The following is a 20,371-nucleotide window of genomic DNA, read 5'->3' as shown; positions in this document are numbered from 1 at the left end:
TTCTAGTTGACCAAGAGCTGTGGGATTGCTTTAATGTATTCAGAGATGCTTTTTGTATTCTTTAAAAACACACACACACACACACACACACACACACACACACACACACACACACACACACACACACACACACACACACACAGGTGTGCATGTGGAAGACGTGATTGGATCCAGTCTCCCTCTCTTACTGCTCCAGGGTTTTTTCTCCCCTGCTCTAGATTCTTATTCAGTAATATTTCTGGGAATATGACAAGAAGATGACAATGCTGTGTATACAAAGGGTGTGTTTGTGTCTACGTTGGTCTGTTTTCCAGCTGAGGGGGGAAATAACAAAAGATCAAAGTATCAGGATTGCCCAGGTCACTCGGTTTCCTTCCCTTAGCTGTTGTAAACAGACAAAATAGCTCATATTCCTGCAGAAGTGCATTCAGATCTCTTTGAAATGGATATTCGCATATTTAAATGTACACAGAGTAAAAGCAAAACAAGCGGAAAAGCAGAGAAATGCACAAACAAAGGCACACACTGTTCAGAGCCGCGTGCACACAATTTGTGTCCTGGGTTGTTTCTGTGTGCTGGCGTGACTTTGATTTGTTTATCTCTACACTCTATAAATTATACATCCACATTCTGGACTTTATGAAAGTTTCCAATTGTGCTCTCCTGGCAGACGTGACTAATAACCGCTCTCCGATGTCCCATCTATGAACTCTTGAGTTCACTGAAGGAAGTGAGAAGCAATTTAACAACAGAGAAACACAAACACCAGAAAATTCTGCTTTCAGAATTGATAAATAACTGCTGAAAACGGACGCGTTAGAGCAGGGTTGGGGAACCCTGGTCCATCAAGGGCCGCTATCCAGCATATTTTTGTTTCAACCCTGCTTCAACACACCTGATTTCAATCAGCAGGTGATTAACAGGCTTCTGCAGAGCCTGATGCGCTGCTGAAAAGGTGACTCAACCGCTGAGTCAGACGTGTTGGAGCAAAGACATGCAGGATACCGGCCCTCGAGGACCAGGGTTCCCCTTGCCTGTGTTAGAGCTTTTGTGTGTTCTGTTGCTGACTTTGATGAAAAAATACACAAACAGAAATCATCTATCCGTTAAAACACACCCGCTGTAATTGATCTTTAATTTATGTGGTGTAGCTGAAGGTTTCCTGAAGTAGTCGAGTTCCCAGATGAATGCGCTCCTAATGCTGCTTCTTTCCTCACGGTGACGTTGCTGTCATGGCAACTGTGAATGCAGCAAACTGTTTCAAGCTGCCGATGCCAGGTCCGTGTTCCTGTCATTCCCATGTCAAGGTATTGTAATGTCTTCCTGACGAGACGGGAGCGGCGTGTGTTTTCCTGTGTACATTTTCTGCAGCTCGTGTAATAAAGATGCCAGCAGGAGTAAAGAGGGAGCGTGCGAGGCGAGCCCATACGAGTTCGCCGGCACAGCCACAAAAGGTGTGACGTTGGAGGCACGAATAAACCTTGGATCTCAGAACACATTCAGATGCAGGTCTTTGAGTGGGACTGCCTCTGGCATTCATTGCAATAAATTGCTGTGAATTTATTAAAAGTTTGCAACAGCTTTCCTTATTATTTCAGCATCAAAGTTCAATGTTATCTCCTTTTATAATTAACATCAAACTTAATAGCAAAAGCTTTTTGAAGCACGTTGCACTTCTGTTGTTGTACTTCTCCAAACGACTTTGAAACGTTGGTTTGGAATTGTAATTAAAGGCCAACTGCTGGCTCTCATAGTCTTATTAAACTAGGATAATAATGGAGGCGTGACCCTGTTGGTAAAATCTTGAAACAAAAATGTAAAAAAAACTATAAAAAATACCTGCAAATATGTACTAATATAATATTAGGATCTTCCACCAAATTGACTGAGTTGTGGCCATTACTTGTATCTGCTGAAATAATTAGCTGTGTGCGGTTTTGATTTAATGGATGATTTCCAGTTTTATGCAACATAAACATGCAGTTCTGGGAATATGTGATGGAGATGACTCTCAGCTATCAGACCAAATCCTGATATATAAAACGAGAGACTAAACTGTAGACAGTTGTTTGCTAAATGTGAATTAGGCTGGGTTTCCTAATCTGATTAGTGGTTGAGGGAACATAATAGAAAGTAATTTATTGGTAATATTTCAAAATTTTATTTACCATTTAATTTAAATAAGGCAGACTGTTCCACTTTTTTCTTATGTAAAGCAGTACATTCATTCATTCATTCATTCATTCATTCATTCATTCATTCATTCATTCACTCCTCCTTTCTTATCTTGCTCACTATAAATAAAGTCCGTCAACAGATGTTCGGGGCATTTGCTTCGGCATCTTGCCACAGTTATAACTGTTTGACGTGTCTGCTCATTGTCTCCTTCTCTCTTCACTATAGGAAATGGGTTATTGATAAACGTATTGGTAAAATCCATGACATTCATTCATTCATTCAGCCTGTTGTTCAATTCTTTCTGCATAATGTAAATCAACCAACGCCGCTCAAAACAAAGCAAAAATAAGGAAAAGAAAAAAAGAATTTAATTGGGTAAATGAGGGTCATAATATATTGTAAAATATTTCTAAAATATAATAAAATACTACTACTACTACATTTGAATATTGTCAGATTTGTATTTAACTAAAAAACACTTGCAAGCTTTATAAAGTATTTTTTTTGCCTAAATTTAATAAGTTTTATTAAAACACCGGGGCCCAAAGTGGTTGATCTGCCAGTTCAAATGACAAATGATGAAGAGTAAATGGCGAGTATTTGATATAGCGCCTTCTAGAGTCCTGGAACCCCCCAAGGCACTTTACAACACAATCATTCACACACATTCACATGCTGATGGTGATGAGCTACGTTGTAGCCACAGCTGCCCTGAGGCACATTGACAGAGGCGAGGCTGCCGTACGCAGGCACCACCGGTCCCTCCGACCACCACCAGCAGGCAAGGTGGGTTAAGTGTCTTGCCCAAGGACACAACGACAGCGACAGACTGAGCAGGGCTCGAACCTGCCACCTCCCGATCACGGGGCGAGCACTTAACTCCTGTGCCGCCGTCACACGGTAAAGCTTATAAAGCTCTTTAGTTTATGATTAGTGTTCATATACGGAAAGTATCTGATTTAAAGTGAAACACGAGGCTCTAACAAACCATTTTCACCATGAGTGCTTTGGTCTCGATGACGTAATTTAGATCCGCTTAAGCAACCTTTCCAAAACTGTCAAAAAATCCACAGAATTGATCTGTAACCTTTTAAAATGGCGAAGAGTAGATGGTGGATGGGCGGGGCTCCAGATGATGCCTGAAGGGACTAGGGACAGTGACTGATTAGCTTTAGAAACGTTATAGTCGTGTGCGTGCGCGCGCACGCACACACGCACACACACACACACACACACACACACACACACACACACACACACACACACACACACACACACACACACACACACACACACACACACACACACACACACACACACACACACACACACACACACACACACACACACACACAGGCTACAATATGACACAACTGCTGAACACAGCAAACTGTGTGCAGTCCATAAGTGTGTGTGTGTGTGTGTGTGTGTGTGTGTGTGTGTGTGTGTGTGTGTGTGTGTGTGTGTGTGTGTGTGTGTGTGTGTGTGTGTGTGTTTATAGAAGACAGACAGCTGATGTGTCTCTAGTTTAGGGTGAGACTGGGAGATTAGTCCTACTCCCATTGAATGCCAGAGAATTGTCTCCAACACACGCGCGCGCGCGCGTGTGTGTGTGTGTGTGTGTGTGTGTGTGTGTGTGTGTGTGTGTGTGTGTGTGTGTGTGTGTGTGTGTGTGTGTGTGTGTGTGTGTGTGTGTGTTTGTGAATGTTGACAGATGCAGATCCTCCTCCTCCCTTTGCTGTTCCCCTCTGTCAGGGGAAAAATCAATCTGCCTGTCTGCCGTCGAGCACCTTCGGCCTGTTACGTTACCTATCACTGGCGACACGTGTGCTTGTGTGCGTCTTCTGTCATCCTGTCATCCTGGTATCTGTCTTTTGTGGGTTTTTGAGGCGGTCTGTCCTGCTGTGTCTTCTTGTGCTTCAGATCTCTGCTCATCTGTCACTTTTGACACCATTGTTAAAGAGTAATCCTTTGAATTGGCAGCTTAACTTCTTTATCCTTCTTTCATGTTACTGATTCTTCCTCTTTTGTGCTCTTTTTCTAAACTGTTGAAGATGATTTTTTACGTAAGATTTAATTTGTTAAAGATGAACAAAAACTAAATTATTATGGCTCGGCTAGTCGATATTATAACTGACATTATGGTTGTTCAAGCTGTCAATTCTCAAATCTGATTTTAGTTAAGTATTACGAACAAATAGAAAATTAGTTGCAGAAGGAGTTATTTATAAATTGCTGATGGGTTTATTTTCCATCTGCTTTTCCAGATCCCCCAGATCAGCTATGCCTCCACAGCTCCTGAGCTGAGTGACAACAGTCGCTATGACTTCTTCTCCCGTGTTGTGCCACCTGACTCCTACCAGGCCCAGGCCATGATGGACATCGTCACGGCCATGGAGTGGAACTACGTGTCCACGCTGGCCTCGGAGGGAAACTACGGGGAAAGCGGTGTGGAAGCCTTCATCCAGATATCCAGAGAAACTGGTAGGAACTATTTATTTTCACCCCTAAAACAGCTCTTGAGCCTTTTTGATGCACATCATGAAGCTGATCCGACGAGGATGTTGCTCCTTTCTAATTTCTTACCTTCATAAAGAGATCATTGGTCCGTTTTCCACTTGTTTTAGGTATATATATTGCATAAGCACACAGGGAATAACTGTATCTTTGCATATTGCGCTTGAGAATTAACAGAACTGGGGCATCCAGCAGCTTATTGAGCAGAAAGTCAACCTTCTTGTAGACTAAGGTACACGTCCTGTTTTTTGCAGCGTTTCTTCCCCTTCTTCCTGCCTACGTCCTGCCCTCTTTCTGCTTGTTCTACTTGAAGTAAAGGCCACAAGATGCAACGAGATTATATAAATAAAACCCTGCAGTGACATCTGCAAACAGCGTCTTATGCATTCCTGCGTGAACACTTTGATTATATCAACCAGCACAAAGTAACTAAATGGAACACACAGCAATAGAAGACTAATGCTCATTCATCTTCTAATTAGTATAAGTGATTCTTACAGTACACAGCTGCTTTATACTGTGTGAAAAGCTCCTCTTTCTCAGTTCATTAAATCCCAGCAGTCATCTGAAGGCAGCAGGGCGCGTAATTAACATGGCTTACAGTCGTGAATGCCATCGCCTCCCTCCCGGCGTTCCTTTTTTATGAATACTAGTATTTTCTGTTGGTTTTTCTGACGTTAATTACAGTGAGAATGTTGCCGTACAATCTCATACATGACATGGGACCGATAATGACACAGGAGAGAGAGGACATACAGCTGAAATTACCCTGACTGATTGAGAACTTCTCATGTTTTTGCTCGTTTATGGGGTTCCAAATGTGCCAAAATTATTTGTTCAGTTCATATGGTCACTGCACAAGTGAGTGAAAGTGACAATGTGTATTTCTGCCATTAATCTCTGGAAATATTCATCAAAACGTTGTTGAAAATGATTAAAATGATGTCGATTTGTTGAAAAATATTGGCAGCTTCATGCCACAAAACCATAGAAATCAGGTCTAAAGTACATCAGGCGCTGGTCTACCATCTCTGGGGGACTCCATATTAGACACCATGTTTCCTTCTGGTTGGCTCGGGGTTCTGCGCCTGTCTGACATCACACTAGATGGCTGGCTGGACTTACAGAAGTTACGTTACCACATTCAAAAACATGTAGGCAGTGAGAAATATGAATTTAATAACAAGACCACTAAACTCTTTCCAAAGCATATGTGAAATAACAGAATCAAAAAAGAGATGCACTATATTTTGGCTGACTGGTATTGCCGTAGTATGACATAATTGGCAGGCGAAGGACCATGAGCAGGTCCAGAAAGTACAGCGCTAGAAAACTACAGGACCATCAAAGTCTGAGGAGTCATGTTAAGGTTGAATGCTTTCTTTTCCACAGGTAACCTTTACCGTAATGTATTTTTAAACTAGTGACAGTCACATCCATATGGTGTTAAACTACCCTGAAATGTATGTCCTGTTCAGACGACATCAGGTAAAATCACAGTCGGACAACAGATTACAACAACAGAACATGACAACATCACGTGACAATGGCCTGACAACAGAGAAAACTGACATCACATGTCGACAGGCGACAGAGTAGGAAAACAGCTGGACAAGGTGACAAGAACAACAAATTTAACACGTTCTTGGCACAAATGGAACCCCATATCTGTTTGTTCTCCACCTGAGTTTGGCTGTAGCTTTGAGCGGTTTGGGGAACATTTAGTGCCAAAATCCAGACAATAATCAGTTTTTCTGAAAAAGCCTTTGTTTTTCAAACCAATAAAGCCAACGATGTGACTAACTGGGAGTAACGTGACTAATTGGGAGTGAAGTGATCACTGTGCCAAGCATAAATTTCACTTCAGCAAACTTTTATTAAACAAACAATAAAGTTGCTTCTGCCAAGGAGCCGCTGCAAAGGAGGGCATGAGTATTTCTGAAGAGTGGAAAGTTACTTTTGCTAAAAGTAAAGCATTCATTTGACGCTTGTGTTGGATATAGTAAAGAAGAGTGGATTTAATCCACTCAGGTTTGCAACAGGTGTCATTATACGTAGTTGCTACTGTGTAGCATCTAGGGGAAACAGAATACCATACGAGGCTTGGCTTCCTCTGAAAGTAAATCAGAATCGACCCGCAGGAATGCAACTTCTTCAGTTCTCTCTGCAGTGACCTTACTCGTGCAGTCTGCTGATGGCGCTAGGTGTAGGCAATGCAGATCAATGAAAAGGACTTTGAATGATTTTCCCACATAATTTAAAAACGTGAGCCTCAGATTTCTTTGAACTTCAATTCAATTCAATTCAAGTTTATTTATATAGCGCTAAATCACGACAAGAGTCGTCTCAAGGCACTTCACATAATAAACATTCCAATTCACAGTTTATTAAGCCAATCAGAAATAATGTTTCCTATATAAGGAACCCAGCACATTGCATCAAGTCACTGACTAGTGTCAGTGACTATACAGCAATCCTCATACTAAGCAAGCATAAAGCGACAGTGGAGAGGAAAACTCCCTTTTAACAGGAAGAAACCTCCAGAGAATCCTGGCTCAGTATAAGCAGCCATTCTCCACGACTCACTGGGGATCGAGAACTCTGTTCTTCGGTTAAGTCCCTTCACTTTACCTTTCATTTAACTCTGTGGGTTGTCTTAAACTGAGGTGAATGGCATACATGTCTGTATAGATTAGATCTGCACACAGAACTTGTCCATTTTGGTCATTTTTAATGGAAATTGTAAATGTTAGTTAGCAATTTTAGCACATTTTATTAGCCTGGCCTGCCAGACTCTGTTGAATTCTGCACAGAGAAAGGGTCTGGGAACTCTCCTGTTCAAATAACCCCACCTCGTGAGAATTCTAACCGAGCCAATCAGCGCTGAGTAGCGTACGTCACACACCACAATGCCGAGTTTGTTGTCCATGGCGACTGAAGCGGTATTTACTCTTTTCTCTGTTCTAAATGACTTGGACTCGTCTTTAAAACAACAAGTAGAAGCGCTAAAAGCCTTATTTCTAAAGAAAGGTGTTTTGCTGTTGCCAGACGCCATTTTTGACTACAGCTAAAAAAACGACAGCGTCGCGGACGTCACACAGCGCCGCCCAGTTTCTCATAAACAACGAAGACATCAGCGGACTTCACTTTGGCTCTTTCCTCTGTTCTTAATGACTTGAATGTCTTTAAAACTGCAACAAGTAGATGCGCTAAAAGCCTTTATTTAAAAAAAAAAAAAGATATTTGCGCCATTGCCAGACGCCATTTTTTACTACAGCTATAAAACTACAGTATCACGCGGTACAGTTGGCATGTCCATCTTTTTTTCTGATTGGTTATTTTTGAACTGCCTAGTCCCGCCCCTCGGGTGCCTTTCTGCCTGTGAGTTACCAGACTCTTTCTCTGTGCAGAATTAAACAGAGGATGAGTCTGGCAGGCCAGACAAACATTTTTATGCTAATTCAGTCAAAAATGCACAAAGCTCTTAATTATGCATATACTTTACAGTAAAGATCAGCTGTTAAATTAATATTAGGTGGACTAGTATATGAACGAGTGAGTGGATTTCACACTTGGAACATAATTTGAGTGAACAAAACTCATTAGAGTGACAGACTCGTTTGTTTTGATTTAAATCTTAAAAGCCCGGCCCCTGTGGTTTTCTGAGCATCAAGTTGTGTAAATACACTCTTAAATCACTCTCTGAAATCCTCCAAGTGATGTTGACAGATCAAAATGCTGTCGTTTCCTCCTGTTTATGGCTCAAAAAAATGTTTTTTGAAACACATCATGTTGACAAATATTTACAGACTGAGGGAGCCGAAGAGGAGAAAAGAATTCTTTTGAGAATGTGTCGATCGAGCTCTCCCTTCTTTGATTTATGTAGATCATTCTCATTACTCTGGTATATCCTAGCATTGCTGTTTTCCCCTCATTGTTTGTGTGCTATTGCAGTGATGACAGCTCTCTCTCTCTCTCTCTCTCTCTCTCTCTGTGTGTGTGTGTGTGCATGCTGTGGTCTATCTGTCCATCTTGGTGCGTCTCAAGAGCCACCTCACCCGAGGCTGGATGCAGTGACAGTCAGCACATAGATATTTTCTGTGGTGTCAGATCGCTGTGTGTGTGTGTGTGTGTGTGTGTGTGTGTGTGTGTGTGTGTGTATGCACGCGTGTGTGTGTGCTCGTGTGTGTGAGCCACTCCAAAGGGTAAAGCAATCCTCAGCGTTGGTGTGTGTTCGTGTTTGTGCTGGTCAGCATAGTGGGTTTCCTTGCTTTCGGTGTGTATGGGTGGGCGACATGCTGTGACAGCAGACAGTCAGTTGTTTACTCTGCAGCTCTTGAACCGAACCGAGAGGATGGAGAGATGGCAGAGCTGCCAAAACTCAAAATGAAGGACCAGGCGGAGTTGTTGGGGGGGTGTTTGTGTTAAAGTTGTGAAATAACCTGCAGAGTGTGACAGAAAGATGACAAGAATCAGGATACAGAACAACAGGACATATAATAAGGAACAGCGACAAAGTATTGCAAAGGTTTTATGGTTGATTCAGAGCATTTAGAGCCGGGATACGTTTTGATGCTGCAATGGCCATTTCTGAAATAATATACAAAAAATTGGGATGAATGACCTACGGTAGCGTTCAGTTTTACATCTGGTCTGATCTTGTCTCAGTCTGCATCTGAAGGAGCTGTCCATGGTCTCCACACTGGAGCGCAGTGGGTGGGAGGGTTCTTTTTAAGATGGAGGTCATCTTCCCCAGCATCCTCCTTTCACACGTCTCCTCAACTGTAGCCACTGGGCAACCCAGAACCGAGCTAGCTTTGTTTACTAGCTTGTTCCGTCTCTTCCTGTCAGTTGTCTCTTATTGTAAAGTACTTGAAAAAATAGCTGTATGTATTTTTTTCCAAAATCTTCACAAAATGCCAATTAACTAACCCACTATCGAAATAAAAGCAGCATAGCTCTGTTTTGATGAAAAAAAAAATTTTTTTCTTGATTTAAAAGTAGGAAATGCTGGTATTATATCTATTTTGATCAAAGGTGGACCAAATAGTATAAAAAAGAATGTGTATTCATTGTTATTTTGTCATTTAGGGACAAACTAGACTTTTATTTTTATGTCAGGTCGTTCTTTTTTCCGTGACACTATGATGTAACGGAGTATGGTTCTGTTCCAAATGCTGCCCTCTCCCTCCCATTCTTGGTTAAACAGACCTCCTGATGTACTTGTCAAGTACACAAGAATGTATTTGAGTATAGAGAAACAGAAATTGTCTCGCCAACAATCTCCTCCTCCCCCAAATCCTGATGTGACGCAAGTTAATAAGTTTGATTCAACACATATTTATATGGAATACTTCAATGTGACATGGAAAGTGATGGTTCTACTTATTATAAGGCCCCCCATCACAGACTGGTCTTACGATTACAAAGTACTTTCTTGATTATTAGTAAGTATTAGTGATGATTGATCAGCTGATATTCTAAAATGTAATATCAGAAATAATCGCTGTCGGTTTACACTCCGTACACAAGTTATACATCAAACTCTTCAATTACTTCTCCTCTCACTTGAAATGTCAACATATGACAGATCTAAGGAAAACTTTTTGAGAGATTTTTGTTTAGCACAACTAGCTGAACTTAAATACAAGTAGAGGATGTTTTAAGTATGCATAACAGGAGATATGTGATACTAGTTAACTAAAGTAGTCTAGTTTTTATTTCTTATTTATATAACAATAGCAGTGCAGCACCACACGACTGGAAACGTTTCCATAGCACTCCTAGTGTTCTCCAAAATCAAGCAGACCATCCAAAGTACAATAGTTGACTGTTGTTCCTGCGGACAATAATGAAAATACACATTTAAGCTCTTTTACTTTTATATTAACTTTATTTAATGTAAATGTTTGTGCTGTGTCTTATATTGTATACATTGTCTGGCCAACATTACGCAGCATGTTGGCCAGGTCATGTTTGTAAAGGAGAAGTAGTTCTCAAACAGTTCACTTGGATAAATAAATGTAAAAAATAAAAGAGGCATAAAAAAGTTTCACCTAATGCGTTTTCCAAGTTTGCCATCATAGCTTTAAGTAAAAAAACTGTATACAATTCTAACACTTGTGATTAACTACTTGAGCTTTGATCACCATGTGAAATTGCTGTATATTCAACCCCCCCCCCCCCCCCCATTGATTATAGCTTTTTCCTTTAGACTAAAGGTAAATTTCGTTCATAAAATCACACTAATCTCTAGTTTCTATTTTATTTTATTTTATATCTCAGCTTCTCATATATTTGTAAGCAAGAGGAGATTGTATTGAAATAATACATTCACAAGTATTACTTCTGCATAAAAACTATCGCTTCAGTTCATCTAAACATCATCAACTCACCTCCGTAATCCCTTAAATATTCCACCATAGCAAGGAAGTGCCTAAACTCCAACCCCCGTAAGCTTGGTCTCCAAAAATACTGCTATGCATGCAGATGTGTTTATATTTTAGTTAATAAATGCAATCAGGAGGACGGTGTACCACCACACAAAGATCCATGGGAATTTCTAGGTGATTATTTTGTGATTATAGTGTAATAATTGCAAGGCAATCTGATTAGTGGCGGCAAACACCCGTATAAATTGGCATGTAATTATCCACTGGTACTTCTTGACAGTGTGAATGTAAAATAGAGTGCCTTCATGATTGCATACATGAATGTTAATCACCTAAAAGTTTCTGAATAGATTCACAAGTCAAATTAGCGCCAGTCAAACATCACTGAGGGTGTTGATTTGGGTCCTTGCTCCAATGATAACGCTAGTTTCACGGTGCTTAGTTCCCTTGACCCGTCTTCCTCCTTAAGCATCGTACTGAGAAAATGAAATATTTGCCTCTCCAATATAGTCGTTGAAACTGAACATGTCCTACTTAACATTTACTGCTGCACAGCTGCAGTTTTGTGCCGCTCCCAGGAGAAGATCGTTGGGATTTCTGCACAACTAATTTTTCAGCCAAGCTCACACAGCAGTCAGCAAAATCTTTATTATTCTTTTTTTGTTGTTGTTGTTGTTGTTGCTGCAAGAACTGCTTCAGGGAAAGCTGGAAATAGATTTTAGATTTTAGGTTGCAGGAAAGAATGAGTCAATGCAAAGCATTGATGATGATGTAGCTTCTACAGGGCTGCGTAACTCTTTATTGACACAAAATATTGAAAATAAACTTGTAATTCACTGGCGCAGCAGAATTCTGCAAAACACCGTGTGAGTAGAGCAGTCTCACCAACCGTAGCACCTGTGCTGGTTATTGGTTGTGCTTCAGTGATCTCCCATCTGGATGGTGATCAAGGCAAAGATGCTTCTTATCCCCTTTTATGACTTAAATTAAACCACTAGTGGAAGCATTAAGATGTCTTAACACCATAAATTCTTTGAGTGAGTGAGTCATTTTTGAGAACATTGTCTTTCGTTTAAAGGTGCAGTTTGTAAGAATTTGGCTGTGAAAAAAAATCACAAATTGAACTGAATTTGAATGTATTCAGTCAAAAATCATAATACTAATAATCAATAAAACATTACATTACATTTAAATTAACTGAAAAGGCTCAGGCCGAAACAAAATGCTTATATTTATACCTGTCCTTTTTAACCAATTAAACAAATTAATCTACCCCTTTAACACATAAATCTGTACAATTTAAGTAAAAAATAGAAAAGAAGAAGAGAAATATACACAGTTTAGTCAAATAAGTTCACAATACTCTTACATTTACAACACAACTTATAAACTCTTGTAACCGTCAAAAATTATTTTCAAAACCATTCTTTTAAACAACAAAAATGTACCACAAGTTCTTACATTTACACTGGCATTAGTCCATAGTTTAACCCCCATCACAGATTTACATTTCATTTTCACTTCTTTTTTTTGCCAAAGGAACAGTAAATTTATTAATATCTCTAAAATCATACTTAAGTTTCTACGCAAGAAAAAAAACTTTTGTATACTTTGCGGAAGTAAATTAAATTTAGCTTTATACATTATTTGCATTATTTTATAGTGCACTAAATCCTTAAATTTCATAACATGTAATTCTTAAAACAACAGATGTGTATGTGCCAAATAATCTGCCTTATTAATAACACGTATTACACGTTTTTGTAAGATAACTATTGTTCTCAGTCTAATCAGTGTAATGGCTCCATCGTATTGGATGGAAGGTTATACTGAAACAGAATCATTCTCAGCTGGCTGGAGGGTTGTCAGTTTTTCTGCTTTGGATAAAAACAAAAGCGGGATGTAGTTACTGTTTCTCTGTGAGTTGGTGAAGTAGCCAAATCTGCGCTGAGCTCAGCAGGCAAAAAGCGAGTCAGTAAACACGAGTGACCCAGAAGGTATTTATTTGTACCATGGCATGTTTTTGTCTTAATCTAATATCAGGTAAAGAAGGCTATAGGCTAACATTGAGCTAACAATGCTAACAGTGAATTAAAGGTGTTTTACTTCCTTTTATTAGTCAACAAAAACAAACTTTATTTATAAAACACTTTCACACAGCCAGCTGTTGAACAAGGCACTGGACAATTATTATGCAAAGTTAAAAACATACCACGTTAAAGGAGTACATATAAAGTAACCCTTACAGCATTTCCTGTACTGCCGGAGAAATATTACCATAATAAGTGTAGTAGTTGCTCCCTACAGTAAAACACCAAAGAGTTATAACACCAGATATGACTATGTAATTGTCTAATAATGAATTTAATGTGTATGACTCATCTTTACTAGTCATCTAGAATTTTCTGGTGCTGATCAGGAACTAGCAGCAGCCATGACACTCACGGCCCGGACAAGAGCGAGCAATGTTTTAGAAAAATGTTTTGTTTTGAAAAAAAAAAAAAAAAAAAACAGGACTGCAGTACCCACATTTGACCACGGTGCTTCCAGTTTGTGACTATAGTTGATGCTGTGAAGAATAATTCCAAAGGAGACTTTGAACTTTTATGAAAAGCTGTGGGTCGTTTTCTTGACGATCCACAGACAGAAGCAAGATTTGACGAAAGCACACACTGATCCACAAATGACCAGAATTCAATGTCCAGTTCTTCATCCATTCATTGGGCTAAACAGCCTAAGCAGTGAACCCAGACCTTCCTCTGCCAGCTCGGGCTTAGGGCCAGCTCCTCCGGGGGATCCTAAGGTGTTTCCCGGCCAGACGAGTAACAACCCCCAGCATGTCCCAAAACTAAACAGAAATGGTTGGGGGTTTAAATGGACAGCCATGATTTTAAGAGGACATTGTAATTTTTTAGTCCCAACTTCCAGCTGCAGCATCAGATGGTTTCTCTTTTGTTTAAGACCAAGGACATACTTTAGGCAGGTCACACACTCTGTACAGAACTCAGTACTTCAGCAGATCCCAGTTACAGCTTGTGCCAGATGTTTAATCAGCTGTTTGCCTTCTATGCATCGAGTTGACAAATCTTATACCAAGCATACTATTTAAGCTGATTTGGTCGCCTGCCTTTGTCACCTTCTTTGTAGGATGCTTTGCATTCCACCTCCAACCCAGCTCCTCCTGGTCACACTGTGGCTGATGTAATCAGTGTCATGTCTGTTATCATGAAAGCAGTTGTATTACGTACTGTAGGTGGTCTCTGCCGCTCCTGCCACTGCCACAGGGAAAAGGAGCGCCTGCTTGCTTTTAACCGGCACTAATGATCCCCGCACAGCCGTCTCACAGCCGTTTGAGTCGTTATTTCTACAGCTCAGAGGTCGGTTTGCTGCAGATGTGGGCATCAGGAAGTCACCTGTTGATTTTTAATGTGCTAATCAGAATCCTTGAACTGTCATTTGGGTTTTCACAGCCTGATGCAGCCATGTTTAGAATATTTCTTAAAAAGAACAGAAATCTTAGGAATAATTTGTGACTCAAAATCAGTTTGACACCAAGAAGCAGTCCGTGCTCCACAGAGGTGCTTAAAATCACCTTGAAATTAGCTTATAACTTCAGAATGGTGCACTTACTCGCACAACCATGATAAAAATGACCAAATTTTAAACATCTAGTGGGACGAAAACTGCAGCAGACCATTCTGTAAAGTCTCGTCATTTCAATGAGACGGAATATTTGCGACTGTGAGCAAAAATGCCAGCTTGTGCTGAAAATGATAAAAAATAAATACATCTTATAGATTCAATCGATGGCGAGGGTCTAACTTTCATTGGAAAATTACAATCATGTGGATATATTGTACGCTTAGATGTTATTGTGTCGGTGAAGGAGGTGTGGAGTATTTTCTGAATGGATTCACTTTGTGTGTTCAATCATCCCGTGTCTAATAATATAAAACCTTTAGTTTACCCGTGCAGACATCTTCAAATATATTCACAGTGGCTTTCACAGCACCTGTGCGCGTGCATGCACGTGAGGAAAAGAGTGTGTGTGTGTGTGTGTTTTCAGTCCCAGCCGTGGTTTTCCACTCATGCAGAACTAGTAACAGACACAGCTGACTGAACTTGTCCCAAACATGTTTATTCATCATCAATAACTGTTCATAAACTGCATGAAAGAAAAGCAACATGTTTTTTTTCACCTGTACACAATGAAACTGATCTGGCCTGCTGATGAAAGGTTAATGAGCGTGTAACGTAAAGGTCAACTCCAGAAAGAGGAACAGAGGAAAGAAAAAGCCTCTCAGCTGTACTTAAACATGCATAAGGCCACATTTAGCATCACAGAGAATAACTTTGAAAACGCAGACGAGCCTCAGTTTTGCTGTGCTTTTAAACATTTTATTGGCCTTTTTAATGTATTCACTGGGAGATGAAGACAACACGTAACTCCCAGAGATGCCGGTTACATTTGAGCACAATCGGCACAATCTATGATAGAATATTACTGTTGGCATTGTTGAGAGTTCATTCTTTTATGATGATATTCATTTCATGATTTTTATTAAATAAGTTGCTTTGATTCAGTGAAACCCCACGTTCCCAGTGTGGATTCCACAATAGTGCACTGCTGCAGACCCAGATACCACAGATTCACGCTTTCATGTCCCACTCAGCGATTGCCAAGTGTGGTTCATGTATTTAGCAAAAGATTTTATTCAAAGGAAGTTCTCCAGAAGCTAACAATAAACTACTTAGAGCAGGGGTGTCCAATCCTGGTCCTGGAGGGCCGGTGTCCTGCATGTTTTAGTTTGAACTCTGTTTTAACACACCTGATTTCAATCAGCAGCTAATTAACAGATTTCTGAAGAGCCTGATGAGCTGCTGCACAGGTGTTTCAACCGCTGAATCAAGTCTGTTGGAGCAGAAAAACCACACAACCTGCTGGATACAGACCCTCCAGGACCAGGATTGGGCACCCCTGACTTAAGCCGGGCGTACACTGTGCGACTTTTGTCACTCGTAGCACTCAGCTTCAGCTCAAACTGTACGACTTCCTCGCAGAGCAGATCTCACGAGTCATGCGCTCACACTGCACGACCCAGTTCTCGGATGCGACCTGACTGCTCACACTGTACGTCTGGTAGCAACACGTTGGCCCTAAAAATATGCTAAAAATAGCAGTTTTTACTCAACACGTCAGACTTTTTTGTCTTGTTTTGCCTGTTGTCCTTCGTCAGTGCTGCAGGAGGACACACAGGGATTTATGGGGGTTGGATGAGTTAAACGAAATAAAGAAAGTAAATCTGTGTTTTGTGATCAGGTTAATTTGACATGAACTCGACAAACACGCTTTCTTGACAATCTTTGTGAGTAAAAAAAACGTGTAGAAACAAAAACGAACAGCGTGTGTTATTAGGGAATTAGTCCGTGCGACCTCACGACTGCTGATCGGCAGCTGGTCACGTGGTGTTAATCGCCTCTCGTAACCCCCTGTACACTACACGACCACTCGGCGCAAAACTCGCCCCGATGTCGTGGATTCTCGCACGACTGGAAAATCGGCTCAAAAAAGTGAAAAAGTCGCACAGTGTACGCCCGGCTTTAGAGGGAAGAACACTAGCCAGGCTCTGCCAGAGGTGACAGTGTTGGGATAGTGAGTACACAAAGGGAGTTTCAGTAGAGTAGGGGAGCGTGGGGTAGGTGATGCTCTCTAAAAAGTTGGGCCTTCAAGAGTTTCGTGAAGAGAGACGGGGACGCCTGAGTTCTGGTACCTCTGGGTAGATCCTTCCACCGTCATGGAAGGATTGAGGAAAATAGCCAGGATTGTCTTGAGCATGGTGTCGGCACTGCTAGCACAAACATTTCATGATTGGAGTGACTGAGTCGTGATGTAGGCTTTTGCAAGAGGAGTCGAGCAAATGGGAGCTGTTCCATTCAGGTCTTGGAGGCTGATATCAGTGACTTTAAGTCATACCAAAGACTTTAACAATGGGGCCCAATACCTCCACGCCCGACACTCAGCTTTAAGGGGTGGGTTGGGTTGGGGGTTAAACCAACAAATAGTTCCCGAGCGCAGCCACAGCTGTAGCTCACCACTCCTCAAGAGGATGGGTCAAATTCAGTGATGTAACTTTGCCTGTGTGTGATGATAACTAATGAGACTTAAACATCAGCCAGTGGAGCTCAGCGAACAAGTGAGTGAATGAGTGAGTAAGACTGTCGTGTTCCTCAGTGTTTGTCTTCTAAACAAAAACATCCATGTCTTCTTGAAGGATGCTGAACTATAATTCTAAATGCATCTTAAAGAAGTAGAAGCCAATGCTCCATCCCTACACACTACAGACGTGACGTCAAACTGAAGCCAGGTTGTCTGAAAAAGTGATTATTTTTTAAATTTTTATTAACAAAAACAAATATGGGAGCATGCTTTAAAAAAAGGCAAATACATTTCACTCCACCAAATGAAAGTTAAGCCTCTGCTTTGAATAAAACAGACGAGGACTACATCCTGCTGATCCTGCCCACGGGTGAGATAGAATAGAATAGAATAGAATAGAATAGAATAGAATAGAATAGAATGCCTTTATTGTCTTTGTACAAGTACAGTGAAATTCAAAAAGTGGTGCCATCTTCTATGGTGCATAAAAATGATAACAACGTTAAAAACAAGAAGTAAATAAGGATAAAAACAAGATATTTAAATTAATTAATAAATAAAAAACACATACCACATATCCACTCACATTTACATCCTCATTCCGCCAATGCATCATTGCACGACACATGAAGTTACACAGTTTAGAAGGATCATGATGAAAGCCACGTCTGTACTGTATTTAAGGTGTGTACTGCTTTTGCATAGAAACAGTTTTTCAGTCTGTTTGTCCGTGCTAATGACCCAAAACGTCTCCCAGAGGGCAACGGTTCAAAATGCGAGTGACCCGGATGAGATGAGTCCCTCAGAATGTTGTTGGCCCTCCTGAGGCAGCGGGCTCTACACAGATCTTCCAGAGTGGGGAGAGAGCAGCCGAGGAGTTTTTTGTGTCCATGTTCAACGGCAGGCTACATAATAACAATACCATAACAACTAATAACATAAATCCTGCCCAGTCTGCTATGACATGCACGGTTGAGGCGTCAGCCATTACAGCTAGTCTGTTTAGTTCACATTGTGTAAATATTTTCACCGGAGCCAACTTTTGTGGTTTTTGCCGCAAAAGGAACCTGATGAAGTGTGTTGTGATTATACTTGTTATAAGAGAAGAGCACACACCATCGTCCCCATCAGCTATGCCTAAATTACAAACAGCATCCTCTTGGGGGTTCTGCTAAAATCTGACAAAGGTCTATTTCTCAGACAGAGAAAACTCCATGATGAAGCTTCTCTACATCTTGCTGCTATAGAAACCGTTCCATGTTTTCTCTGTGCCACCTCTGCGTGGCAAACAGCATTTGGTGGAACATATGGATCGGTGTACAATAAAATGAGGTGGCAGCTAAGCACCAAATACTAGAGGAAAAGTGACATTAAATCAAGTAACGACCTCTTTTTTTTCCACCTCCTGCTCCAACCTCCCAGTTCCATTGTAATGCACACAGACTGAAAGGGGATTTGAGTGTGCGTGAGTGAAATCTCTGCATTAAAGACCATGTATGAGAACCTGTAGGACAGCCGTGTGGTGTGAAATCACTGGCTCAGAACAGTCAACTCTCTGTGACACAGAAGCTCCAAAAGCGCCGCAGAAGATAAGGAAATGAGCCAGAGAGAGCAAATAATTAAATGTTTATCTCCCGATTCATTTAATTAGTTCCTTGGCTCTACACTAATCTTCAGCCTTTTTGCTTAGCTTTGCTTGTTTAGTTCACTTTCAGGCCACTCACCCTCCACAATGAGGGAGTATCTTGTCATTATCCCAGTCTTGCTGCTGGCATGTGTTGTTTTATTCAGGAACAGGGAATAGCACGATAACGGAATGCCCTCTGCGGGTACTATATGTCACTAATCCAGTTTTAATACCAGCTGCATGTGAACACTGGAACAGACACGCATTAACAACTTATTTAAAAAAGTTGAATTTTTTTTATTATAAAAAGGAGATATTATGCTAACCCACCTTTTGCGTCCTTTTGTGGGCCAGTTGGGTCTCTTCTGCCTCTATAAACACTCCAAGCTTGAAAAAATCCATCTATCTGTTTTCTGTTAGTGTTTGGTTTTAGAAATCCATCCATCCAGACTTCCCTCTCCCCAGCCACTTGGGCCAGCTCCTCCAGAGAAATCCCAAAGCGTTCCCTGTCACGTTCTGCCCCTGCCTTCCTGGCTGTGTCTCTCTCCTGCCCTGATTAGCCCTTATTGTTCTCACCTGCCCCTCGTTAACCTGCCCATGTGTTCCTGATTTCCCTGTGTATTTATACCTCCCTCCTTGTGCCAGTCTTTGTCAGATCATTGTTGTTTGTCGTGTTGTTCCTGCCGTATCCTGTCATTAAACCCATTTTTAATTTTTTCATCCGTGCCTGCTCTTCTGCCTCCTGAACTCTCCACCACACATGGTCCATCATCTCCACCCTCACAACAGGTGGCCAGGTGAGAGACAAAGTCCCTCCACCGTGTCCTGGGTCTACCTTTAGGTCTCCTCCCGGTTGGACGTGCCCGGAGAACCTCACCTGGGAGGCGTCCAGGAGGCATCCTGACCAGATGCTCGAGCCACCTCAACTGGCTCCTCTTGATGTGGAGGAGCAGCGGGTCTACTTCAAGCCCCTCCCGAATGACCGAGCTTCTCACCCTATCTCTAAGGGAGAGCCCAGCCACTCGTCGGAGAAAACTAATTTCGGCCGCTTGTATCCGCGATCTCGTTCTTTCGGTCACTACCCAAAGCTCATGACCATAGGTGAGGGTAGGAACGTAGATCGACCGGTAAATCGAGAGCTTCGCCTTCTGACTCGGCTCTCTCTTCACCACGACAGACCGGTACAACGCCCGCATCACTGCAGATGCAGCACCAATCTGCCTATTGATCTCACACTCCAGTTTTCCCTCCCTCGTGAACAAGATCCCGAGATACTTAAACTTCTCCACTTGGGGCAGGACCTCATCCCTGACCCAGAGAAGGCATTCTACCCTTTTCCGAATCAAGACCATGGTCTCAGATTTAGAGGAGCTGATTCTTATCCCAGCTGCTTCACACTCGGCTGCGGACCGCTCCAGCGAAAGCTGAAGATCACGTTCTGATGAAGCCAACAGGACTACATTATCTGCAAAAAGCAGAGACCTGATCCTCAGGCCACCA

General features: G+C 41.5%; 1 protein-coding gene across 5 annotated transcripts in view; it reads left to right on the top strand.

Moving 5' to 3' along the window:
* The window catches only part of grm8a (glutamate receptor, metabotropic 8a), a 409,634-nt gene that overhangs the window by 155,928 nt on the left and 233,335 nt on the right, over positions 1–20,371 (top strand). For all 5 annotated transcript variants that reach the window (XM_070549006.1, XM_070549010.1, XM_070549009.1 and 2 more), the window contains one exon: positions 4,446–4,662. In XM_070549006.1, coding sequence (XP_070405107.1) covers positions 4,446–4,662 — 217 coding nt within the window. The remainder of the gene's footprint in view (positions 1–4,445; positions 4,663–20,371) is intronic.

Source organism: Nothobranchius furzeri, chromosome 1 (genome assembly GCF_043380555.1).
Source record: "Nothobranchius furzeri strain GRZ-AD chromosome 1, NfurGRZ-RIMD1, whole genome shotgun sequence".
Lineage (NCBI taxonomy): Eukaryota > Metazoa > Chordata > Actinopteri > Cyprinodontiformes > Nothobranchiidae > Nothobranchius > Nothobranchius furzeri.
This window is presented reverse-complemented; position numbering and strand designations above follow the sequence as displayed.